The sequence below is a fragment of the Moschus berezovskii genome, chromosome 6 (genome assembly GCF_049115385.1).
Source record: "Moschus berezovskii isolate FMDL1 chromosome 6, NW_MosBer_1.0, whole genome shotgun sequence".
In the NCBI taxonomy this organism is placed as follows: domain Eukaryota; kingdom Metazoa; phylum Chordata; class Mammalia; order Artiodactyla; family Moschidae; genus Moschus; species Moschus berezovskii.
The window spans coordinates 56,106,119-56,122,798 of record NC_142465.1 but is presented as its reverse complement, the minus strand read 5'-3'; the positions used below and the strand labels follow the sequence as shown (position 1 = coordinate 56,122,798).

The following is a 16,680-nucleotide window of genomic DNA, read 5'->3' as shown; positions in this document are numbered from 1 at the left end:
CTTGGTACAAAGTTTTCAATGTCATTCATGTGGCATGAATCAGTATTTTATTCTTTTTTTAGTGGACGGATAATTTGCCATTGTATGGAGATATGCCACATTTAATTTATCCATTCATCAACTGACGGACATTTGGGTTGTTTTCACTTTTTGGCTATGAATGAATAATTCATTCATGAACTATTCATGTATGAATTTTTGTGTAGATGTGTTCTTGGTCATATAGTAACTCTGTGTTTAACTATTTGAGGAATTGCTTAACTTTTCCAAAGTAGTTGGCACCATTTTACATTCCTACCAGCAGCAAGTAGGGTACCAGTTCCTCCACACCTTGCCAACACTTATTATTGTCTATTCTTTTATATTATAGTTATCCTAATGGGTATGAAATGGTTGTTGTGGTACAGTTGCTAAGTCAGGTCTGACTCTTTGCAACCCCGTGGTGCCAGCCTTCCCTGTCTTTCATTGTCTCCTGGAGTTTGCTCAAACTCACGTCCTTTGAGTCAGTGATGCTATCCAAACATCTCATCCTCTGTAGCCCCCTTTTCCTCCTGCCTTCAGTCTTTCCCAGGGTCAGGGTCTTTTCCAATGAATTGATACCTATTGTTACTTTGATTTGTATTTGTTATTTTTTATCTGTTTGTTATTTTGACTTTCCCTAATGGTTAATGATGTTAAGTATCATATCTGTGCTGCTTATATCTGTTTTGGAAAAATATTCAGATCCTATGCTCATTTTTTAATTGGGTTATTTGTTTACTGTTAACGTTTTAAGAGTTGTTTATGTATTCTGGATACTAGTCTCTTATCAAACAAGGTTTCCAAAAATTGTCTCCCATTCTGTGTGTGTCTTTTACTTTCTTGATGGTTCCTCTAAAGTGCAAATTAATTCTGATGAAGTTCAGTTTATCTATTTTTTTCCTTTGGTTGCTTGTGATTTTGTTGCAGAAAGCATCACCTAATCTAGGATGAGAAAAGACATGTTTTCTTCTAAGAGTTTATGAGTTTTGGCGGTTACATTTCTGTCTCTGATCAATTTTAAATTAATATTTGTATATAGTGTGAGATAAAAATCAGTTGAACATATTAGAGGATCCAGTAGTAGATCCACATATATATGACCAATTTATTTTACATAAAATTGTAAGAGAAATTCAGTGAAGTCTTTTAAATGGATGAATGATGGTTGAGCATTAAGTATCTGTTTGCCAGAAACAAATTAACTTTGACCTGTACCCAGCACCATATACAAAATTAACTCAAAACACATCATAGACTTTAATGTAAAAAACAAAACTATGAAACTTTTAGGAAAAAATTAGAAGATTTTTGTGACACTGTGTTAGGCAAAGATTTCTTAAGTATGAATTAAAAAGCACGATTGATAAAGGGAAAAATTGATGATTTGTAATTCATCATTAACAAAAGCTTCTTCAAATAACACTGTTAAGAGAATGAAAAGATAAACTGCAGTGTGGGAGAAAGTATTTGCAAATTACTTAGCTGATAAAATATATGCAGAATAAAGAATTCCATAAAGCTCAATGGAAAAAATAGACTAAAGGCTTAAACAGATGCCTCACCAGAGAAGGTAGTGTTTTCAGAAAGCACATGTAAAAATACTCAGCATCACTAGTCATTAGAAAAATGAAGATTAAAACCACAATGAGGTCCCACTGTGCATGATTTGAATCATTTGCAATGATTCAAATTAAAATTTAAAAGATAAACCCATACCAAGTATTGATGAGCCTGTAGAGCAAGTAGAACTTTCGTATACTATTTTGGGTAATGAAATAGTCTTGCAGTTTCTTAAGAAGCTAAATATACATTTACCATAGGAACCAACCATTCCACTCCTTGGTATTTACCCAAGAAAAATGAAGAGAAAACTTATACATAAGTGTTCATATCAGTGTTACTTGTTGTAGAGAAAATTGGAAACAGTCCAAAATGCCCATCAGTAGTTGAATAAATAAACAAATTACAGAATGTTCATATAAATTAATGAAATCCTACTCAACAATTAAAAGGAGTGAACTCTTGATACATAAAAATATGGATGGATTTCAAGATAATGATGCAGCATAAATGACGCCAAATAAAGCAGTACATACCAATTTTATGTAATCTAGAAAACGCAAATTAGTCTGCAGTTGGAAAACACAGATAAACAGTTTTCAGGGCACAGGACAGTGAACCTGGATGGACAGGAAGGAGAGATTACACCAAAAAAAAGGGCTACAGGGAAACCTTTGTGGCCAGGGGGTGAGGGGAGATGCTGGTGGATATGTTTATCGTTATGGTAATGATGATTTCACACTTGTATTGCTATGTCACAACAACAGATTTTACACTTTAAATCTCAGCAGTTTTGATATCAATTTTATATCAAAAACACAGAAGTAACAAAAATGAGACGTTCCGTGTTTAGGATTGTTCTTCCTCCCTTAAAAATGATTCAAAAATTGATCATTTTATCCACTGTAGGGCTTCCCAGGTGGCTCAGTGGTAAAGAATCTGCCTGCCGGTGTGGGAGACATGGATTTGATCCCTGGGTCGAGAAGACCCTCTGGAGAAGGAAATGGCATCCCACTCCAGTATTCTTGCCCAGGAAATCTCATGGACAGAGAAACCTGGCCCACTGCTGTCCATGGGGTTGCAGAAGAGTTGGATACAACTTAGTGACTAAACAACAATTAGATATAAATTACTATTTGATTCTGTTACATAATAAAATCATTTACCCAGACTCTTGAATTATTGTGGAGAATAACATGGAAGTCTTAATTTTTAAACTTTTTTTCTTTCCCTAAATTTATTTGAAGCAGCCTGTTATAGTGGAAAGAAAATGGATATTAGTGTAAATAGATACATGTTTGAGTCTAGCCTACAATTTTCTGTATGTGAGCTTGGGCAGGCTTATCAATACCTGAATCTATTTACTAAGTAAAATGGAGCTATCTACTTTATAATATTGTTTTGAAAATCAACTGAGATAAAAGTATTTTCCATAATAGTACCTTTCATAGTACTTGCAATTTTCTGTGTGAATGTTTTGGGCAATTTACTTGATTTCTTTGAGTGTATTTTTAAATCTAAAATAGATATTCATCTTACAGGATTGTTTTGAGAACTGACTGAGATAACATGATCATCTGCTATAACATGACTTAGTACGTGATGCATGAGAGAGTTTCATTTTCAGAGGGTTCTGAAAATTTGTTCCAAATAGTTTCATCAAGAATTTAATAAAGTTACAACTAAGAATTTTTTAAACTGAGCTTTAAAATTAATACTTACTTTGTACTAGCTATTGACGTTCATATAAAATTCAGTTTTCTCATTTCTGTTCTGTATGAAACATAGTTTTTCTCAAAGGTTTGTATGATTTTGTAACCACAGATTGATCCTACATAAATAATTTTTTTAAAGCATTTCTCTTGCTTCTTGATTTATATCATTGTATCTAGTTAAAAGTAGTACTTTATCATTGAAATGCTGCCTGGAACAATTTTGCTTCCCATGTTAATTCAGGGCTGACTCGGAATGAGAAAATCTTCTTTATATTTTTGAGTTATTTACAAATAGCTCAGTAAACTATTTGTTTCTGTTTTCTGCACATTGGAAATTCAAGTAAAGCACCAAATAATAATGAGAGTCTCAGATTAGGACTGTGGTATAGGTACAGCTCACAGTACTGCTTCTAGATCTGTGGCCTGTCCTGTTCAACTGGAATTTTGAAAGTGGATCATAGAATTAGAACCATAACTGAACAACTACCTCTACTCTGGATCTGTGCAGGAATCTAGATTGTGAACTCTCTGGAGTAATGAGATACCCTTTTGTGATTTCCATCATGGTTCTCAGCCCGTGTGCTTTGGTATCATTGTAAAAGGTTATTGATTTGCTTCTGAATGTTCATCAGCTAATGCTGGAGTGATCACTATTACTGTGTGACAGATCTCTGGTACTCAAAATATTTAGGAAACACTCTTCATTGGGATTCTCTGACCAACAGTTTAGTATTTCTTTAAGAGTTCAATAATAGAAAAGTTACTTTTTAAAACACTGTTGGTTGACTAATGGTACATACTGAAACTTTGTAGTTTACAGCATTATTTTGAAATGCCTAGATTTAAGTTTGTGAACCTCTTCAGATTGTGAACCTCTTCAGAGCTTCTTTCAAAACTTATTATTTAAATACCTAAAGTAGTCTTCATGAATTTACATGATTAGTATGTTCGACCACAGTACTTAGAGCTATGTAGTATTACTTCTTTTTCTGTATTGATTTTATTTTCCCTTTTGTAGATGGCGATGCCCAGTCACTTAAGGAGCACCTTATTGATGAATTGGATTACATACTGTTGCCAACTGAGGGCTGGAATAAACTTGTCAGCTGGTACACATTGATGGAAGGTCAGGAACCAATAGCACGAAAGGTACATGTTAAGAAATGAATAGAAATATTTTTCTTAAGCAGTTCATATTTTGTTGTTAGTGTCCGTGACTTATGAAGCCGCCTCAATTATCTTGAAGGAAAAGACCATCAGAATGTTACTGTGCACTAGCACACATAGAGGGAGGGTGTGTTATATGCTGCCACTGACACAAGCGCATCATATACATCATTAACTCATTTAATCCTCATAAAGAGTCTTTCTAAGGTAAGTAGTATTATCCCCGTTTTACAGGTGAGGAAATGAGGACAGAGGTAGCAAGGTTCAGGATCTTTTAGAAAGCCACTTGAGTTTACATACTTAAATTTTCTTAAAACTTGAAAATGCAGTTATTTTTTGTATCCTGATTTTAAGCTTTATAATTACAGTCTAGAAACATTAAAAATGACCCATTTTCTTTATTTTGGGGAACTAAAAAGTAATTTATGAAGGTGTTAGTATTGCAATAGTAGAATAATACCCAGTACTTAAGGTAGATCTGTCAACCTTACACAAGTATTTGATAGTGTCGTAAGATGGAGTAGAATTATTTATCTGATTTTATTTGCACATAAAAATGATTAAAAAGCCAATTATATTACACAAAGGTATAAACTTCTAGGAGACCAAACCATAATTGGATTTGTTTGAAACTGATGCTACAAAGTTGATACAGTAACAGTTTGTATATCTGTGGTTTAGGTATAGAACTGAATTTTGTTCTATAAGTAGAATGTGAATATACCTTTGATTTAGTTTAGTTTAGTTTTGTTCCTTAATTTCACTCAGTCTTATAGCTAATTTAAAGTTAAGATTCATCTCTTCTAGGAATGCTAGCCATAAATAAATTATTTTTATATATATATAAAATATATAATTACTGTAGTAATCTCACCTGGAAAATTCCATGGACAGAGGAGCCTTGAGGGCTATAGTCCATGGGGTCGCAGAGTCAGACACAACTGAGTACACACACATATGCATATATAATGGCCTATGATTTTTATCTATAGTTCCTATAGAACTGAGTGTTTTGACCATTTGAAGGATAAAATATTTAGCTGTAAAACTCAGTAGAAAAAGACTTTTATTCCTGGGTCAAGAGAAACCTATGTCTAGAATATCTTCAAATGTGTTAACTTGTATTAATTCAACATTAATGACATGTGCTTTTTCCTTAATAAATGTAGAATATCATATAATAAAATGATCAGCTGACAACTCCTTTGACATTTCTTCTTGAAAGAGGCCTTACTGGCATTTCTTGAAATCTATGTCTGATAAGCAAATTAAAGAAGATAAAAAATCATGAAGACTTCATATAGGGAGAAGGAATAAAAGTTTAAGAAGTCTTGTTGTTTAGTCGCTGAGTCGTGTCCGACTGAAACCTGCCAGGCTTTTCTCTCCATGAGGTTTCCCAGATAAGTATACTGGAGTGGGTAGCCATTCACTTCTTCAGGGATCTTCCCTATCTAGGGATTTAACCTGGATTCTCCCAAATATAGGCAGATTGTTTACCATCTGAGCCACTAGGGAAGCCCAAGAAGTCTATTGGGAGGCTATATATTTATTTTTAATGAGGCAGTTGGAATTTGTTTCGCTTGTAAAATAATTTTCAAACTTCAGTGTGTATTAAATTATCTAGAGTATCCTTCAAACTTAAATCAGTTCAGTTCAGTCACTTAGTTGTGTCCGACTCTTTGTGACCCCATGGACTGCAGCACGCCAGGACTCCCTGTCCATCGCCAACTCCCGGAGTTTACTCACACTCATGTCCATTGAGTCATTGATGCCATCCAGCCATCTCATCCTCTGTTGTCCCCTTCTCCTCCTGCCTTCAATCTTTCTCAGCATCAGGGTCTTTTCTAATGAGTCAGTTCTTCACATCAGGTGGCCAAAGTATTGGAGTTTGAGCTTTCAGCATCAGTCCTTCCAATGAATATTCAGGACTGATTTCCATTAGGATGGACTGGTTGGATCTCCTTGCAGTCCAAGAGACTCTCAATAGTCTTTTCCAGCACCACAGTTCAAAAGCATCAGTTTTTCAGCACTCAGCTTTCTTTATAGTCCAACTTTCACATCTGTACATGACTAGTGGAAAAACCATAGCTTTGACTAGCTGGACCTTTGTTGGCAAAGTAACGTCTCTGCTTTTTAATATGCTGTCTAGGTTGGTCACCACTTATCTTCCAAGGAGCAAGCGTCTTTTAATTTCATGGCTGCAGTCACCATCTGCAGTGATTTTGGAGCCCCCAAAAATAAAGTCTGTCACTGATTTCCCATCTATTTGCCATGATGTGATGGGACCTTAGGTGCCGCGATCCTAGTTTTAATCAGTAAGTCTGGGAATTTCCATTTTTGCTATGCTTCTGATCCCAGTAGACTCACATAAAGAACAGATTCTGATGTCAGTAGAACTTACTTAAAAGAATAGACTTGACTGGTTTTTTAGAATCTGAAGCCCAGCTTCAAATTTTACTAATTTCTGATTGCATTAAGAAATCTAGAATTGGTACTTACGCTACTCTCATGTAGAAACAAAGTTAACCATCTTCCTAGGCCTCAAATCATCACTAAAATGTCTCACTTAAAATATCAAGCATTCAGCTTAAGACCAGAAACAAAACAGGCAAATAGGCAGGAAGTACAGTGGAACCAAAATCCAAGAGAAACAATGGATAATGGAAACAGGTTCATGAGGAATCCAGATGACAGAAGTATTAGACAGAAACCTTAAAATATTGTGCTTGTTATGTTAAAAAAAAAAAAGTTGAAAAGAACCAAATGTAATTCTAAAACTGAACACTAATATGAAAACATTAAGAATTAAGTGCTTGTTATTAGACCAAACCATATTTGGATTTATTTGAAACATGTTACAAAGTTGACACATTAACAGTTCATATTTGTGTATCTGTGGTTATTTGGGTGAAAGACTAAAAAGAAACAATGTGTAAATTGATAACACCATTAGAAAATAGACTAAAGCTTAAAGAGACTGAAGAGTGGAAAATAAGGAAAAAAGAGGGACACGTGGAATTCAATGAATAAGTGTAACAGATTTAAGTGGTCTCCTCAAAGGAAAGGAAAGACTATGGGGTAAAAGTAATATTGGAAGTAATAGTTGAGAATTTTCCAAATATGATGCAAGGTATCATGCTATAGGTTAAAGAAATGGTATGAATCCCAAGCTGAAAAAATACAGACAAAACCATACACAGTAAAACTGTTAAGAAAACAAAGATATTCCTGGTAATAGCCAGAAAAAAAGATTTATTACCTTCAAAGTAAGGGTAAGACAGATGCTTTCTCAAGAGAAAGCCAAAGTAAAATATAATAATAATGCCGTATCTTCAACACACTGAAAGAAAATAACCTTGAATTCTGTAACCTTGGAAAGCATCCTTAAGAATAATAGTGAAAAAAGTTGTTTTCAGACAAGTTGATAGGATTTGTTACCAGCATATTTGCACCGGTGGAAATAAAAATTGTCTTCAGAATGAAAATTGACTCTGTACGGAAGCTTGGAAACACAGGAAAAAATGTTGACTGGCAGAAGCAAATACTATAAATGAGAACTCATTGGAAAAGACCCTGATGCTGGGAGGGATTGGGGGCAGGAGGAGAAGGGGACGACAGAGAATGAGATGGCTGGATGGCATCACCGACTCGATGGACATGAGTTTGAGTGAACTCTGGGAGTTGGTGATGGACAGGGAGGCCTGGCGTGCTGTGATTCATGGGGTCGCAAAGAGCTGGACACGACTGAGCGACTGAACTGAACTGAAGTAGCTAAATATGGGTTTCCCAAGTGGCACAGTGGTAAAGAGTCCACCTGCCAATGCTGGAAGACATGAGACCCTGGGTTCGATCCCCTGGGTCAGAAAGATTCCCTGGAGAAGGAAATGATAACCCTCTCCAGTGTTCTTGTCTGGAAAATTCCATGGACAGAGGAGCCTGGTGGGCTAAGTCCATGGGGTTGCAAAGAGTCAGACATGACTGAGCAAGTAAGCATACATACTCAGGTAGCTAATACTGATTTTGGTACCTGGGAGTTGTGTGTTATGGTAACAGAAACTTGAGATGTGGTGGTGGCTTTGGGACTGGGAAGTGGGTAAAAGCTATGAGAATTTTAAAGAGTATTAATGAAAGCCTAAAGTGCCCTGAATAAATTAGTAGTAGAGTGTTAGACTTTGAGGAGGCTGCCAGTGAGATCTTAAAGTTAGGAAAATCTTATTGGAACCCGGCGATTTTTGTCATAAGATGGAAGAAACTTTTAACAACATGTCACTGAAAGGTAAAAAAATATAATCTGCCAAAACATTGAAAGTACTGCTGAGTTTCTTCTTGTTTTGCTTCTAGTCAGATGTGAGAAAAGAGAAGCTAAAGAAAGGACTGTTAAATAAAAAGGAGCCAAGACTTGCTAGTTTTGAAAATGTAGCCTCTCCAGATGACAAACAATGCTGAAACAAAGAAATGCTTCCAAGCAAAAATCATACTCAAGACGTTCTCAAGAAAGCATGGTCTAAAGTTGAAACCTAAGGTTGTGACTGTAAAATTTCTTTGTTAAGAACTCAGAAAAGTCGAAGGTGGTGCCTCACAGTACACTTCAGAAAAAAAGGCCCTTTAAAGAATTTCAGGGTGTACTTTACACTTCTTTCAATATATGGCTTTTAGGACTGTAGGGCTTCTAAGAAGCTTCAGGGTGATGTCCCTGAGCCTTCTCGATATAAACCCAGAGTAGAAAGGACTTGGAATGTGAAGTCAAGTGGGCCTTAGAAAGCATCACTACTAACAAAGCTAGTGGTGGTGATGGAATTCCAGTTGAGCTATTTCAAGTCTTGAAAGATGATGCTGTGAAAGTGCTGCACTCAATATGCCAGCAGATTTGGAAAACTCAGCAGTGGCCACAGGACTGGAAAAGGTCAGTCTTCATTCCAATCCCAAAGAAAGGCAATGCCAAAGAATGCTCAAACTACCACACAATTGCACTCATCTCACACGCTAGTAAAGTCATGCTCAAAATTCTCCAAGCCAGGCTTCAGCAGTATGTAAACTGTGAACTCCCAGATGTTCAAGCAGGTTTTAGAAAAGGCAGAGGCACCAGAGATCAAATTGCCAACATCCGCTGGATCATGGAGAAAGCAAGACAGTTTCAGAAAAATATCTATTTCTGCTTCAATGACTATGCCAAAGCCTTTGACTGTGTAGATCACAATAAACTGTGGAACATTCTGAAAGAGATGGGAATCCCAGACCACCTGACCTGCCTCTTGAGAAACCTGTATGCAGGTCAGGAAGCAACAGTTAGAACTGGACATGGAACAACAGACTGGTTCCAAATAGGAAAAGGTGTACGTCAAGGTTGTATATTGTCACCTTGCTTATTTAACTTATATGCAGAGTACATCATGAGGAACGCTGGGCTGGAAGAAGCACAAGCTGAAATCAAGATTGCTGGGAGAAATATCAATAACCTCAGATATGCAGATGACACTACCCGGCAGAAAGTGAAGAGGAACTAAAGAGCCTCTTGATGAAAGTGAAAGAGGAGAGTGAAAAGGTTGGCTTGAAGCTCAACATTCAGAAAACCAAGATCATGGCATCTGGTCCCATCACTTCATGGGAAATAGATGGAAAAACAGTGGAAACAGTGTCAGACTTTATTTTTTTGGGCTCCAAAATCACTGCAGATGCTGATTGCAGCCATGAAATTAAAAGACGCTTACTCCTTGGAAGGAAAGTTATGACCAACCTTGATAGTATATTAAAAAGCAGAGACATTACTTTGCCAACCAAGGTCCGTCTAGTCAAGGCAATGGTTTTTCCCGTGGTCATGTATGGATGTGAGAGTTGGACTGTGAAGAAAGCTGATCACCGAAGAATCGATGCTTTTGAACTGTGGTGTTGGAGAAGACTCTTGAGAGTCCCTTATACTGCAAGGAGATCCAACCAGTCCATTCTAAAGGAGATCAATCCTGGATGTTCATTGGAGGGACTGATGCTAAAGCTGAAACTGCAATACTTTGGCCACCTCATGCGACGAGTTGACTCACTGGAAAAGACTCTGATGCTGGGAAAGGTTGGGGTCGGGAGGAGACGGGGACGACAGAGAATGAGATGGCTGGATGGCATCGCCGACTCTGTGGACATGAGTTTGAGTGTACTCCGGGAGTTGGTGATGGACAGGGGGGCCTGGCGTGCTGTGATTCATGGGGTCGCTAAGAGTCGGACACGACTGAGCGACCGAACTGAACTGAGAAAGGACTTACCTAGAGAACATTTGTGGTTGTGACTTTTGCCTCCTGGGTTAAACTCCAGTGAAATCCAGTGAAGATCCACAGTGTTTTCAAGAACCACTGCCATTTTGGTTGTAAAATTTTACAGCATAAAATTTTAAAAACCTTTGACCTCCCAGACTTATACAAGCAGGAATCAGACTAAGAATTTACTTAACTGCAAGCGTGTGCTAACTTTCATGAAAGAAGGCAACTCAGAACCAGGTGTTACGAAGAGTCATTTTTTCAGGTCAAGGCAAGAGTGAACCCTAATCAAGGAACTTTCAGTGTTTGCTCAGGTGGATTTCAGAATTTCTGTAGACTAATAACTTCTTTGTACCCCTTCATTTCCCCACTTTAACAGAAATATCTGTCTGAGATTATCTTCTGCCTTCCCCACTATTTTATTTTGGGTGTAAGTGGGGCAGTAAATTTATCTTCTCGTTCACGGGCCTATAGATCTATAGGCCCATGCTCGAGATGCTTAAGGAACTTATACCCAAGGATCTTCATCTGTACCTTCATCAGATATAGATGACAGGTTTCTGAACTTTGAGTTGGTGCTATAATGGGATGAGACCAGTTGGGGGCTTTGCAGGGGTGGAGTGTATTTTGCATGTTGGAGATAGGGACAATAACTTTATTGGTACCAGAGGGTGTACTGTGGGAGATAGCCTTGAAGATTGCATCCAGGTTATCACCACCTCTTGTTATTCATACTCTTATGTAACCTGCATCATCCCAGAGTTGCTCTCTGTGACTAGTAAAATACAGCAGAAGTGATAGTATTATATGTTGTCAAGATTAGTTGATAAAAGATACTGATACTTCTAACTTGGAAGTGCTCTCTTGCTCTCTCTTGGATCAGTTACTCTTGAGTGAAGCCATATGTCATACATGCAGCCTATGGAAAGACTTACATGATGAGGAACCGAAGTCTCTGCCAACAGTTGCAAAGGAACAGAGGCCTGCCAATAACACATGAATAAGCTCGGAAGCAGATTTGAATGTGATTAACTGCTGTGACCTAATTGACATGCACTGCACTTAGTGCAGGATACAAATATTTTTTAACACATGCTGGGCCATCAAGCAAATTCCAGTCCTGTATGCTAGAAATTATGCAGTGTATTTTCTGTCACTCAAGGAATTTGGAAGTCAGTAACAAAAAGATAACTAGATGATCTCTCAGCTACCTAGAAGTGAAACAATATTCTTCTAAGTAATTCTTTGGTCATAGAAGATTAACATGTAAAATTAGACATATTATGAACTGATTGCTAACTGTACAGCATAAAAGAATGACTAAAGTAAATACTGCAAAAGAAGGAAGACTGTTGTCTCAAGAAGAAAAGGAAATTAAGACTAATCAAGAACTAGTACGTAGTAGACATAAAACCGGAGAAGGCAATGGCAAGCCACTCCAGTACTCTTGCCTGGAAAATCCCATGGACGGAGGAGCCTGGCAGGCTGCAGTCCGTGGGGTCGCTCAGGGTCGGACACGACTGAGCGACTTCACTTTCTCTTTTCACTTTCACGCATTGGAGAAGGAAATGGCAACCCACTCCAGTGTTCTTGCCTGGAGAATCCCAGGGACGGCGGAGCCTGGTCGGCTGCTGTCTATGGGGTCGCACAGAGTCGGACACGACTGAAGTGACTTAGCAGCAGCAGCAGCAGACATAAAACAGAAAAAAAAAATGCATCAAATGACCAAAGTTGACTCATTGTAAAGAACATTGTAATTTGACTAGTAAAATAAAGATGAGTCCTGGCAAGACTCTGATCAATAATAAAAGGAAAATAGACACAAATCATCTCTATTAGGAATGAAAAGAGGGATACCATGGCAGAGTTAAAGACATTTTTAAAAGATTGATTTTGAACAATTTTATGTAATGTGAAAATTTAGGTGAAGTGGACAGATGTCTAAAAGAATGTCAAATGTCTAGAGAAGAATGCACTAGTATTGAGTGAGAAATAGAAAATCTCAATTTCCATGTCTGAATAAAGAAGCTAAATCATTAAATAAGCATCTTTTCACAAAGAAGACTGTTAACTCCAGAAGACATCACCAGTGAATATTCTACCAAATATTTAATAACACAGTATTAGCAAGCCAGTGGAGAAGGCGATGGCACCCCACTCCAGTACTCTTGCCTGGAAAATCCCATGGACGGAGGAGCCTGGTAGGCTGCAGTCCATGGGGTTGCTAAGAGTTGGACGCGACTGAGCAACTTCACTTTCACTTTTCGCTTTCATGCATTGGAGAAGGAAATGGCAACCCACTCCGGTGTTCTTGCCTGGAGAATCCCAGGGACGGGGCAGTCTGGTGGGCTGCCGTCTATGGGGTCGCCCAGAGTCGGACACGACTGAAGTGATTTAGCAGCAGCAAGCCAGGCCAGAAATGGGCAAAAAGGGAGTTAAAAATGGCCAGGCTGCAGGAGTAGAATGCAGACATGTATACTAATAGCTGAGTCGCTTCACTGTTCACCTGAAACTATCACAACATTGTTAATTGGCTATACTCCAGTACAAAATAAAAAGTTTAAAAATAAATAGCCAGGCTGGATTTTTTTCAAACACAATTTTTATTTTACTTTGAAAATCACTTGTTATAATTTTAGTATTATCTGAATAAAGTAGAAAAGCCATCTCAGTAGATGCAGTAAATGCATTTGATAAAACTCAATTTATGATTTTTTTTAAAACCAGAAATAGAAAGCTATGCAGACAATACTTACTGGTAGAGTATTCAAAGCTGTCCCTTTCATATCAGGGACAAGACAAGGATAACTATATTAGAGGTCTTAGCCAGTTGGTAATGCGATGAAAAAAACTAAAAGAATAAGGATTGAAGATGAAGTAAAATTGTAATGTTTTAGAAGACATCATTGTATATGTTGAAAATTCCAAAAGCTGTGCCAAATAAACCATTAAAATTAATTAAGTTTCACAAGGGGGATGGATGTAAGGTAAATATATTAGTAGAAAAACCAATTATATATAATCAACGAAGTTGAATTTTAAAATAATGTTTCTCAGAGATAAAAGTACTTAGAAATAAAACTTAACAAAACCTGCTTTTCTACAGTGAAAATTACCAAACACTGCTGAGCAAAATTGAAGACGACCTAATGAGTTAATGGTCAAAGGGTCACCAAACTTATTCTGTAAAAGACAATAAATCTTTTCTGCTTTATGGGTCAAAATGTTCACTTTGGCAAGTCGGACACGACTGAAGTGACTTAGCAGCAGCAGCAGTAGCATCTCTGCTGTTTTGGGTGCAAAAACAGCCATTGGTGATAGGTAAACAAATGGGAACAACTGTGTTCCAGTAAAGTGTTAGTTACAAAAATGAAAAGATGAGTCAGTTTTAACCTATGGATCATAGTCAGCCCACCCCTGATCTGTTGTTGTTTAGTTGCTTTGTTGACTCTGTTTCAACCCCATGGACTGTAGCCCTCCAGTCTCCTCTGTCCATGGGATTTCCCGGAAAAGAGTACTGGAGTGGGTTGCTGTTTTCTCCAGGGGATCTCCCCAACCCAAGGACTGAACCGTTATCTCCTTCACTGGCAAATGAGTTCTTTACCACTGAGTCACCAGGGAAGCCCCACCTCTGTTCTGGGTGCTGGTTACTTAGTGTCTGCTGCTGCTGCGTAGTCACTCAGTCGTGGCCGACTGTCTGTGACCTCATGGACTGTAGCCCACCAGGCTCCTCTGTCCATGGGATTCTCCAGGCAAGAATACTGGAGTGGGTTGCCATTTCCTTCTCCAGGGGATCTTCCTGACCCAGGGATTGAACACAGGTCTCCTGCATTGCAGGCAGATTCTTTGCCATCTGAGCCACCAACATCATAAAAAGAGGGGCAACCAGATATTATCTGCATCTTATTAGAATATAACTCACAATCTATGAAGTAGTCGCACTAAAAATTGCAAGAATAAAAAGATAGATGGTGAAGTTTTTGGTTAAAAGACACTTGAGACTTCTCAATTGCAGTGTTTGGGCTTTATTTGGATTGATATTAAAAATCATTTTTATTTTAATTGGTTTTAATTTAATGGATATTTGATATTAAGGTATTCATTTTAATACTTTAGGTGTGATAATATTGTTATGGTTATGTTTGTGTTCTTGTTTTTAAAGTATCCTGAAATGTTTGTATAGAATATCAAAAGTAAGATTTGTGTTATACATTAACACCTGTGATTTCATATTTGTATTATACTTCTCTACTAGTCTGTCTGTCTTTTTACTACTAGATGTTCTTACCCTGATTTCAAGGACTGGGTCTAATTCATTGTGTATTTCTAACACTGAGCATAGGTACTTAGTAAATGCTGGTAAAATGAGTATAACTCCTCAAAAATATTAAATGTGCCCTTTAGGCCCAGTGTTATCAAATTGTTTTGAAGTAACAGATTTCTTTAGAAATTACTTCCTGTTTCCAAGAGGGGAGAAGTAGGCACTTGAAGTCAATTTGTTCATAAGCCACTGTAAAGAGTGGACTACGTTAGGTTTATCAGGTATATTTCATGACTTTAGTCAGATTGCCCACTAGTATTCAAAGCAGAATGAATGAATGGAAATTGTTTATTTTAATTCAACTTTAACTTGTATTTCCCTAACTAACTTAGTAAAGAAACTTGACCTTCATTGTGGCCATGAATTAATAGAATCCAAGCATAGATTTCATCTTGTGCTTGCTTCTTATCTATAATGTAGAAAAATATTATAATTCACCTAGGAAAAAAACACTTTAGCTGTCATCTCTAATTCTGAAACATAACTGTTATTTCTGAATATTCACCTTCCTGTCTTATTTCAAATGTATATTTTAATGGTTATAGTAAATAGATAAATGTAACTTTGTATCTTGTGTTTTATAAACCTGTTTCTTCCTGTTACAGTCTTAATAGCCATCATTTTAAAGATTATTTTCAGCACAAACATTTTTAATGAAGATAGGATACTTCACACAAATATAAAGAAGTTACTAAATGAACAAATAATGTACATATTATGACACTAATCTATAAATATGCTAATTTTTTTCTGATGCAGTGCTTTTGTATTCAGTCTTTTAATCATTCATGTAGTATGATTCTTTCAAATAAAAATTGTTGGAGGACAAATTCCTATCTTGCTTAAAAAAACTGCTTTTTAATACACTACTTTTGGAAACAGTAAAATATCTTCTAAATACAGTGATATTATTCTGCTGCTGCTAAGTCACTTCAGTCGTGTCCGACTCTGTGTGACCCCATAGACGGCAGCCCACCAGGCTCCCCCGTCCCTGGGATTCTCTAGGCAAGAACACTTTCTGAGTAGTGCTAATTAGCACTGTAAGATGTTGGAGAAAAGAAAAAAATGAAAAAGTTCTGAATCCTAATAAAGAGTGGGTTTTGAAATAATCTTGATTTTTTAAAAATTTTAGTTTATTGGAGTATAGTTGATTTACAGAGTTATGTTAGTTTGGGGTGTATAGCAATATGAGTCAGTTATACATGTGTATGTATTCATCCTTATTTAGATTCTTTTCTCATGTAGATTATCACAGAATAGTGAGTAGAGTTTCCTGTGCTATACCATAGATCCTTGTTGGTTGTCTGTGTTGTATATAGTAGTAAAATAGGGAATTAATGTTTTTCTGTTGTTGACAGTGAACTTCTGACAGGTAAATCACCAGATTCTTTCCAGGAAAAGAAACTGCTTACTTAGACAATACATCCGTTCCGTTCCGTTCCGTCGCTCAGTCGTGTCCGACTCTTTGCTACCCCGTGGACATGTAGCCTACCAGGCTTCTCTGTCCATGGGATTCTCCAGGCAAGAATACTGGAGTGGGTTACCGTTTCCTTCTCCAGGGGAGAGAATACATACCTCAGTGTAAATCATAATGGATGGTTTTCTCTCTTTTATTTTATCCTGTTTACTTATCCCATTACCTGCTCTACTGTTA

The 16,680-nt window shown here is 37.2% G+C and overlaps 1 protein-coding gene across 2 annotated transcripts in view; it reads left to right on the top strand.

Annotated features, from left to right (window-relative positions):
• USP15 (ubiquitin specific peptidase 15) overlaps positions 1-16,680 on the top strand; it is a 145,029-nt gene that overhangs the window by 37,455 nt on the left and 90,894 nt on the right. For both annotated transcript variants that reach the window (XM_055396118.2, XM_055396119.2), the window contains exon 3: positions 4,315-4,445. In XM_055396118.2, coding sequence (XP_055252093.1) covers positions 4,315-4,445 — 131 coding nt within the window. The remainder of the gene's footprint in view (positions 1-4,314; positions 4,446-16,680) is intronic.